This window comes from Camelus dromedarius, chromosome X (assembly GCF_036321535.1).
Source record: "Camelus dromedarius isolate mCamDro1 chromosome X, mCamDro1.pat, whole genome shotgun sequence".
Taxonomy (NCBI): domain Eukaryota; kingdom Metazoa; phylum Chordata; class Mammalia; order Artiodactyla; family Camelidae; genus Camelus; species Camelus dromedarius.
Genome location: NC_087472.1, coordinates 98,703,628 through 98,713,834, shown reverse-complemented (window position 1 = coordinate 98,713,834; position 10,207 = coordinate 98,703,628). Strand labels below are relative to the sequence as shown.

General features: G+C 39.6%; 1 protein-coding gene across 5 annotated transcripts in view; it reads left to right on the top strand.

Moving 5' to 3' along the window:
- Positions 1 to 243: 243 nt before the first annotated feature.
- The window catches only part of CNKSR2 (connector enhancer of kinase suppressor of Ras 2), a 242,303-nt gene continuing 232,339 nt past the window's right edge, over positions 244 to 10,207 (top strand). For 2 of the 5 annotated variants that reach the window (XM_031445722.2, XM_031445725.2), the window contains exon 1: positions 245 to 818. In XM_031445722.2, coding sequence (XP_031301582.1) covers positions 755 to 818 — 64 coding nt within the window. In that variant the 5' untranslated portion in view covers positions 245 to 754. Of the gene's footprint in view, positions 819 to 10,207 lie in introns of all 5 variants that reach the window. The other 3 variants (XM_031445724.2, XM_031445726.2, XM_031445723.2) reach the window with 2 other exon arrangements.

Genomic DNA, 10,207 nt, shown 5'->3' with positions numbered 1-10,207 from the left:
GCTTGGGGACTCGCGCCGCCGCCGCCGCCGCCGCCGCCGCCGCCGCGCACGCGCTCCTCGCCCGCCTCCGTCCCAGGGCGGCCCGCGGGGCGGGAACGCTACGCTGCGAGCCGCCAGCACCTGCCTGACTGACAGGCAGACCCCAGGATCCGGCCTCGTGCCGGGGCGCGCACGCGCCTCGCGCGCCTGCCGTCGGCCCCGGGGGCGGGACCGCGCGACAGCGAGCGGGCGGGGGGCTCGTGGCGCGCGCGCCCCGCACCCGAGGGCTGCGGAGAGATATTTTGGGTGGCAGGAGGCCCCTCGTCATTTCCGCCGGGCAGCTAGTCGTGCCGGGGGTTTCACTCCCGCGCACGAGGCGAACGGGCAAGTTGTCTGCGGGCGAGAGGTGGCGGCTCCTTCCCTTCGCGCTGCGACCCTCGGCACTGCAAGCTATGAACTGAAGCCCCGGTGGGACGGAGACCCGAGCGGAGTGGCGGAGCAACGGCAGGAGCCGCCGCCTCAGCAGGGACGGAGCAGAGCCGGCGCAGAGCCGCGACCCCGGCGCCTTTCCCTCCCCGTCGCCGCTCCCACCGCTGCTGCCCGCCGCTTACTGAGAGACATTGCAGCCGCGAGACTCGACACAAAAGCCGCCTTCTCCGTGCCGTCCGCCCTGCGAGGCAGTGGCCAGCAAGGGACCCCACCTGAGGGCGGCTCGGGCTGCTGAGTTCGTTTTGTGTCTGAGCTCCGCGCCCTGCGCGGAACCGACCCCATACCCATGGCTCTGATCATGGAACCGGTGAGCAAATGGTCTCCGAGTCAAGTAGTGGACTGGATGAAAGGTAATGCTCGCTGTGTGGAGGGCGAGACGGCCCTGGGGCGCAGGGTTCCTGCGCGAGGTGGGGAAGGGGCGCCCGCCGCGGCTGAGCCCGCCATCGGGGCTTCCGCCGGCTGATCAGGAGGCGCCAGGGAGCGGCGGGGGTCTTCCCAGGCTGACAGGGGCTCGGGATTTCGGTCTCCTATTGTTTCCAGCCAGTGGCTTCCCAGCCGGAGAGGGGCGCCGAGAGGCGCAGAGAGCGCGGGGGTGGCGGGCGCGACCCGATGGGAGGCTGGAAGCTGGGCGGCAGAATCCCGGTTCACTTCACCCGCTCCTCGCTCCCCTCGGCGCCCCCAGGCCAGGGGGACATGGCGACCCTGGTTTTTCCCCTCAAGGAGGAGCCCCCAGGGACCTGCTCCTCTGGTCGCCGCTTCCCTGGCCTCTTTGTTCCTGGGAATCCTGACGCCCCCTCTGCGGCCGCCCCTGCCAAGTGCCTTTCCTTGCGCCAACTCTCCCAGCAACTTTTAAGCCCACATAATGGGGTCAGGACGCGGCCGCCCGGGTTTGGATCCGGGGAGCTCTTTCTCTTCCCTAGGTTGGGCTGAGGATGCTCGAGGATGCACTACTTTGGGGGAGAGGAAAACCTGCTTCCCCTGGGACAGCATCCGCGCTAGAATCTGTGGCTGCCTCCTGTGCATCTCCCCGAGTCCTTTGCCCCCGCCTCTTCTGACCGATTGAGGCTTTGAACCTTAGGGCTTTTAATTGTGGGCTCGACGCCAGGTGTAAGATGATGCGAATTCAAGTGTCCCCTCATTTCTTCCATCTTGAAGACTCTCCCCCTTTTTTTCCCCTGGCAATTTCTAATAACCATACTTAAAGACAGTCGCCCTCCTAGTCTCAAATGTGGGCTTTTTCCTAGTCCCTGGGCTTTCCTGCCTCACTATCTCCCTCTGTTGTCTGAGTTGAGGGGCCTGTAGAGTACCCTTTCCTCACGACCACTGCACCCCCCTCCCACCCCCCAAGATTCCTAAGATTTGAGGAATGCTGACAGGGGATGGGTGGAATGGGGAAAAAAAAAGGATTCCTGGACGCATTTGGGAGATATTAGAGGTTATTCGTAGGCACAAACTCTAGGTAGATTAGTCAGGGACCAAAGGCTTATCGTTTGAAAATGCCCGTTCCGAAGATGAGGGAGCTCTTTCTTAGGGCTTGCTTCGCAGTCCGACTTTTTAAAGCTCCAGGTACTTTAGAACGAAAGGTAGGTTGATTGCAAGTGATTGAGAACGGAAGGGAGAAACTCAGCTTTTTCCCTTTTCTCTCGAACCTTTTCAATGTCTTGCTTGTTCTTGTGGGTTTTCCTTTATCCATTTGCTTTGCTTTTACTCCTTTACTTGTCCCTTTATTCTTAATTTACCTCGTTTTTCTTTTCTAATACGTGGAAAGTGCTTTGTAACTGCAAAGCACGGTACAAATGAGAGTGTATTGAATTAAATCGAATTTATTATTTACCGAACCCCCCACCCCCGTGTGCGGTGCATTGTGCTAAGGTGCTGTGGTGCCATGACTAAGACAAAGTCCTGCAGTGGCTTTTTTTTTTTCTTTTTCTCCTGTTTCTTCTCTTTTCATATTTGTTATTGAAATTCGGCTTTTCTAGATTCCCATCAAATTTCCCCCCTTTGGATTGTCAGATGCAGACAAACATCTGTACTCTCTCTTTCTCAATCATGGAAGAAAGAGCCAGGGTGTATGCAAGAAACAAGAATGATTCATTAAAACCCTTTCTTTGCATTTGCCTAAAAGATCACTTTAGTTTGAATTTGTTACTGAAATACTCAAGGAAACGCTTTCTTGGCTCTATGGGAGTCAGGTTACCTTTAGAGACTCTCTCACAAATTCCCGTGATGCTTGTAGTGAGTGCTGCATACTCCATCTTCTTCACCTCCCACCCTCCCGGTACATTCTTGCAGTTTCCCCTCTCTTTCCACGGTTTAGGTCCACTGAAGCAAGCAGAACCTATGATGCACATATTCTGACACACATTATTAGTTTTTAAGTACACTAGTTCTTTAAAAATCTCTCCAGCCTAAAATCCAGTTTGAAGTTGGGCTAACATCATTAGCTGTGATTTTAAATGATTGTTATATTTAAGTTGAATAACTTAATTTCAAACCTCTTGGTGATGGATTTTAGAGCTTTTTAAAAAGAGAGAATTTGTGTATCTTTGTACACATTAGACTGGAAGAGAATAATGTCATTATTTGTATGTTTCAGGTCCCAAACTGCTTACTGGTGAAATTTCCATAATCTTCATATAAATATGATTTTGAGATACTACCAGAAAATAAGATTTTAAAAATAGCTGGATGAAACAAATATTTCCTCAGCTTGTAACTTACACTGTTACCTTAATTAATTTTTCCCTCCTTACCCTTTATCCAAATAAACTTTACAAAACACATTTTTAAAATACTTTTCTCCCTTTCTTCAGATGCAATAATGTTTAAAAGTCAGTTAATTTAGGCTGTAGCTTTGGAATGGCTCCACCTCACTTAGCGTTGTATAATGCATAGTGTTATAAAGAAAGTACCAAAAAATGAACAGGACTTTGGAAAAACTACATTATGAGAGTTTTTTAAAGCATGCTCCTAATGTGACAGTTTCATCATCCTTAACGTTTAAAGCATATATATAGCATACTTTCAGCTAGTCACAATTATAGATAGTTAAACTCTTTATTAAGGTATGTTCTTTATGCTCTTTCTAGGGTATTTTTTTCTTCACTAAAACAGAAAAAGAACCATTAAGCATATAAGAATAGCATGGCCATATATTTATAGTTCCAGACAAATTATAGGCAGGCTATAGAAACTCAGTCAGCAGGGAGGGAGATAAAGGGGAAAAAACCAAGCTGACAAGATTATTAAGCTTTGATAGCATGTATTCAAGATTAATTATGAAGGACCATTTATACATTGCAATTCACTTTGATTTATTACATTTTATTAAAATATATTTGAGGGAGACATAAATATTAAATTTGTATGATAATTTTTAGTAAAGAAAGCTGTGAGGAAATACTTCCATTTTTTTTGTTCACACCAAATCCACTGCTTGTAAACTCCAGTATTTACTGAATTTTCTGCTGACAATAAAAAATCAGATGTGACACAGTGTCAATGTTAGTTCCAGTAAATATATGAACTTCTTATGAGTCAGTAAAATAAGCATTTATGTCCTAAATTATCTTGATAGTACTTAAGACTATTTGGAAATACCTCATAGCCGTCAAAATTAATTTTAAAAATTAATTTCATAAAAATACTTATTGAGAAAATCAAATACTTACCATTTAGTGTTTGAAACCAACCGTTTTCAGCTGGAAATTACATTCAGTCCTCTTGTAGCTTTGACAAAATTTTAAAACGTAAACCTTTTTACAGTAAATAAAAGCAAAGCAATTATTGGAAAAAGCTGTAGGTAGAAAAGTAGGCCAGTAACTGCTTCTTATGTTTGCTCAGTCTAGTACTCAAAAAGACATTATTTCTCAGCTCCTGTCTGTTCGCTAGTAGGGTCTGGAAATATTTCATAATCTGCAGTTGCTTGAATCCACTTTTTCCCCACTGAAATATAGCAAACCTCCCTGAACACATTAGGGCCCCTGTTATTAATTTTATTATTCATTTTCCTTGTCCATGTCACACCCAATAATTCCATTTTCTCCTCATACCTTTTCTGACTTTGAAACTCTTTCAAAATATCCACATGACTATGATAAAGTTATTTCCGGGGTCCTGCTCCCTTCATGACATTTTTCCAGTGATCTTTAATCCCTTTCTGAATCAAGTAAAATGGATTATTGTTTTCAAAGTCAACCAACAGTCCCCGCTTTGCTGTTCTTCCCTTATGGTCTCTGTGACTTAGCTTCATCCACTCTTGTATTATTATGATTCCTTAAATAATTTAAAATTTTAAGATAGCTTCTTAAATCATACCACAATTAACTTCTCTGCTCTTTCCTGTTTACTATAAACCATTTTCTTTAAGAAGCGTTCACTGACTTCTAATTCCTGTCCTGATGACTCAGCCATCTTGAGTACAGAAAATGAAATACATTATTTTAGGTATAAAAAACAAAGATAAAACCAATGTTTTGCATATAATTCTGAAAAATAGGAACACGCAGTGATGAAATAAGGTCTATTTAGTATGAAAGTTAAATGCTGTAAAGGAGAATGTGTCGGAAAACGTAAAGAAGTTTTGGCAGGTACAGTGCTCTTTAGTCATTTTTTCCCCTCATAGGACCCAATGCTGAGGTTGAAATTTATCTTAGGGGAAGGGAAGTGTCAAATTTTGGGGTTAAACTGTCTTGAAAGAGAGATCAGGAATAATTTTCTGTCAGGAACTTGAGTATACACTGCAAGGAAAAAAATATGTTAAATGATCAAATTGGGGTCCTATCACTTCCCTTTGAAACATTAGCTTTTTTCTCAATTGCAATGTGACTAGATAGTAACCAACAATCGTCTACTTTGGATTTGACATTTTTGGAACAGGAACTCTTGTCGTTTTATACAAAGAGGAAATTTATCTTTTCGATATGTATAGTTTAGTTCACAGAAAACATTTTATTTATAGTGTCATTAATATCTGCTCCTTAAGGTAACACTCATGATTTAGTGCACATGGGGGAAAAAGCATATTGATGTAGATGTATTCTGGTTCTTAGATATTATTTACTCAGTACTTCAGTGTGGGAGGTGCTTTAATGGTTGGATTGAAAAAAATAATTCCCTGCTTTGGAGAAGTCAGTCTCTATAAGATATGGCAGTGACATTAACAAACCTATGCCAAGACAGAGACAGGCACCAACTAGTACATTTGGTAAATTTTAGGAGTTTGCATTATGTATACAAGCACCAGTGGAAAGAGAAGATGATTTTAGAAAGTCAGGAAGGAATCCATGGGGAAGGTGGGGTTTTAGGAATTTGCTTAATTAAGGCATACTGTAAAGGGGATGTATTCTAAATGTAGAAGCACAGTGAGAGACTCTAGGGTTGAGATGGGATGATTAACCAGAGGGGTTGTGTCTAGGTTTGTTGGGTTGAAGGAGAGAGGTGGGCAGTAGAGGGAAAGTGAGGGAGGAGCGTGAGTAGGTGGCACAAAAGTACAAGAACAAATCTGCATTTCACAAAGACAATAAAACTCTCATCGTGTCCTGAGTTTAAATAAATACCACATTATAAAACTTTGGCTGCCAAAAATAAGCCCACAAAGAATGTGTATTGAATTGGTACAGCTGTTTCAAATCTGTTTCTCAGGAATAGTTTGGAAATAATGTTAAAATGAGTTATTTTGATGATTAATTACATCATTAACATTGTGTTGTTAAATGTTTCGAATTTTACTGATCCAAATTCTCATATGAAGAATGAAGATGGGCTTTTAAATATTGATGTTGTTCTTAAAGCAATGATAAATTATCATTTTCATGTATAGCAGAGTGACCTCAGATTTGGACTTAATTTGTTCTTAATGACTTTTAGCTTTCTATGTGACTTCCTTACAGCACCTCACACATGAGGCTTATTGTGAAAGAAAAGATGAAGCATTAGCTTCTATAAAGAGTCCTAGAAGGATGGATCATCGGTACTAATTTAAAGGGAAGGGGAGAGTAATTTGAAAAAAATAGAGTCTAAAGCTTTATTTTTTATGAGTTTGTCATAGTTTAGTGTCTGGCTGAAGAACAGCAAATGTAGTCTTTAACACGGGATCATTGTGTTGAATAACATTCAGTGAGTGAATTCAGTTTTCATGCATAGCATAGGCCTTTGCTACCCCAGATGATACATTTCTGGTTGTGGAAGCCAAACGATCAAAAGAAGGCAAAGAGATGATTTTTGCTAAGTATTTTAAGACATTATTTTTATATAAAAACAAACATAGATATTATATTCATGGTGTAGAAAGCAAAATTGGCATGATTTTAAAGATGAGACCAGAGGCTTAACAGGAATTTTAGGCTTGCAGCAGGCTGCTTAAAGCTGCATTTCCCAGACCTCCCAAGGTTATGAGTACACTCTGTTCGGCAATTACGAATACATCAGTGGAAAAGTTTGAGAAGTGGTGGTTGGGTTTAGAAAAGGTAAAATTAATGTACTCTGCATCCTCTTTTCCTCCTATTGCAAAGGACAAAATATTATCTTTTCAGTCAAGGTCATGATAATTACACAATCTTACTTTGTTTGTTTAATCCATGTACCTGCAGTCAGGATGAACTTCTTAAGAATGATTCTCTTCTGGTCCTATATTTTAACTTTTCACCCCATCTGCTTAAAAAATTGAATGTCTTCTCATTGTTTTTATGATAAAGATCGAAGTCCTTAAAATGGCCTGCAAGACCCTTGAAGGTTTGGCTGTTGCCTGTGAGGTAAAAACCTCATTCCTACGTTAGCTACACCAGTCTTCTTTCAGTCCTACTTGCCCAGCTTTGGACTTTGCACTTTTTCTTCACCTACTCATCCTTCAGATCTCAAGCCTCCCCTCCTCCGCCTCAGAAAAGCCTTCCTGATTCCCTGAATCACATCAGATCCTCAGTTCTGTGCTCTCTTGATACTGTGTGCATATTTGTCCCATTTGTCAGTTTTATTTTTATCTTAATTTGTTTGGTTATTTGATGAGGACAGGAGCCAGTCTTTTTGCATAACAATGCATAAGAAAATATCTGGTGAAAAGTAGGCACACAGGAAGTATTTGTTGAGTGAAGGAATAAATAAATATATTCACAGATTACTGGTCTGTCAGCAAATCATGACGATGCACGTAAAGTCCCTCATAGTGGTCTAATGGATACTTCAGTGCCAAGTTGTATACTGTGTGCCAGAATACAGTGGAAATAAGATTGGTTACTTTATCCATTTTTCATAGTTATGTTGCTCTAGCCAATTCAGTGACCTAAATCATGATTTAGATTCATTTTGTTAAGAAATATTAATAATTTGAATGCATCTGTAATACTTCTGTGTTTATGCTATATTATTTGCTGATGTCATTTAATAGTCCAACACAATAGTCAAACATTACTTTAAAAATTAAAACATACCCCTTTTCTTAAGCATTTATTTTCTTTTATACAAATTTTCTAATTGTTTCTTCATTTTCATGTTTTTGAAAGAACTTATATATCTTGGAACATATGGCAGAATGAAATTGAACAAAATCACTTAAGTTTGTCCTCTTAAAAATGTTAAAAAAATTCATATAAGAAATTAAAATGTATTTTTCTCTTGTGAGAAGAAAGTTCCCTTTATTTGTTGATTTGGAGGATAACATGAAAAATAGCCTTTGCTTAATAAGAACCATTATCTTTATTATATTTAATGTTGAATTTGCATTTTTGTTAATAGGAATAAAATTAAGATATTTAAAGATGCATCTTAAATCAGCATTTCTTATATAACTTTTCATCTCACTCTGATTTTGAAAAATGAATTTTAATGTTTTAAACTATAAATTTATTTGGAGTAATTTTTGAAGGGTGCTGGTTAAGAACCTATGTAGAGAATTACTGTAAAGCGTAACTTGTTGGATACAGGTGCAGGTGCCTCATGTGGAATTTTTGTGGATTACATGTTACTGGATAATCACCAGAAGGCAAGTTACAGAGACTTTTCTAATAAAGTATGCCCCTCCCCCCAAATTTAGAATGGTTAAAACATAGATCAGAATAAGTGAAAATTTTAAGACTAGCATATCTTTGAATGTCTGTTAACTCTTAATAAAACAACACCTTCAGGCTTAAAGGTTCTAGCTAGTACTGCAAAACAATGGATTGCAATTGTGCCCTGATTTGAATTACAAAAACCATTAAACGTGATAGAATTGTTTTAAACTCTAAAGATATATTTAATTTCTTGTTCAATTTCAATTACAATCATTAATTCTAATAGAAGTTTTCATTATCTCAATCTTACTCTTGCAATTTGAGGAAAGAAAGGGTTGTGGGTATTTGCATAAATTCATTGAATTTTAAATTTTACGTAAGTACAATAACTGCTGTTTTAATTTTCTGTGTTCATCTATTGAATATTTTGTCACAACATAAAATTGTTTTAAAAACCAAGATTTATTAAATAAACCAAAAGTCACAATGGCATTAATGTATTCTAGTTTGGCATGGTAAAAACATTGTTACATAATTAATATCAAATATAGCATACTTGTCTGTTTTATATTTACTTGACATTAATGTTCTTGGAAATTAGTCTTATTAGGTAGATTGGATAGTCGTCTGATAAGATGATAAGAAAGCGCATTGTTTTTAAACATTGCTTTTACTTTTTTTTTTTATTGTAGGGGAAGGTAATTAGGTTTATTTATTTATTTATTTTTAGAGGAGGTACTGAGGATTGAACCCAGGACACCATGCATACTAAGCACTGGCTCTAGTACTGAGCTATACCCTCCCCCCTAAACATTGCTTTTAAAGTGTTGCCCAGTACCCTTTTGTTTGTTTGTTTGTTTAAGCTTTTTATTTTGTTTCAGCTACATTTGTTGTTTTTAAAATGAGTTTGCAACATAGTTTCTGAAATAATACCTACAACAAATCAATGGAAGGCTGGTTTAGATCCTGGATTTTTCTTTTTTCCAACTTGTTTACCAAAGTTTTTGAAATAATCTATTTTCCAGCAAGCTGTTAGACTTGTAATTTGTTAATAAAAACCTTTGAAATACTTGTTTTAAGTAATTATGCTGAATGAGTAATTTCAACATTAGCTGAATTCTTGTTATAATTTTGTTATGTTTTATATTTGTGTGTGGGAGTTTATTTCATATACTTTTTTTTTTTAACTATCTACATTTTTTCCAAAATAGTTGCTAGTCCTGGGAATTGTGATTTTTTTTTTCCCCCGGGCTGAGCAGAAAATTCATATTTTAATTTTCTGTTCATTTACATTTAGTCTTTCAAAACAAGGTACTGGGCTATTAAAATATATATAAAAGATAAAGTATTGTAGAGTTTTTACTTCTGGTGCTCAAAACAGATATACTGTTTAGTTGTTAGTTTTCCTCCCTGCCTGCTACAGCCAGTGTGGAAACCAAGTTCAGTGTGGTGTAGCCATAATATGGATGGATGGCAGGGCTAGGTGCTCCTTCCCCATTTCCCTCTGTATTGGTGCCATGATGAGTTTTGCAACAGTCTTTGTTAACACCAGCTTTCCATTAAATCAATGGCAGAAGGTTTCCTTATCTAGAAGGCTGCTCCCTTGCCTTCTATCTGTCAGATCAGAAGCTTTCAGTTTGACGTTACATTGTCACACGCACAGAGAAGCTCATTCTATGGAATGCTTAAGGCTAGATAATTTTTCTTTCTTTCTTTCTTTCTTTTTGGGTGTTATATCCTTTTTTTTTTTTTTT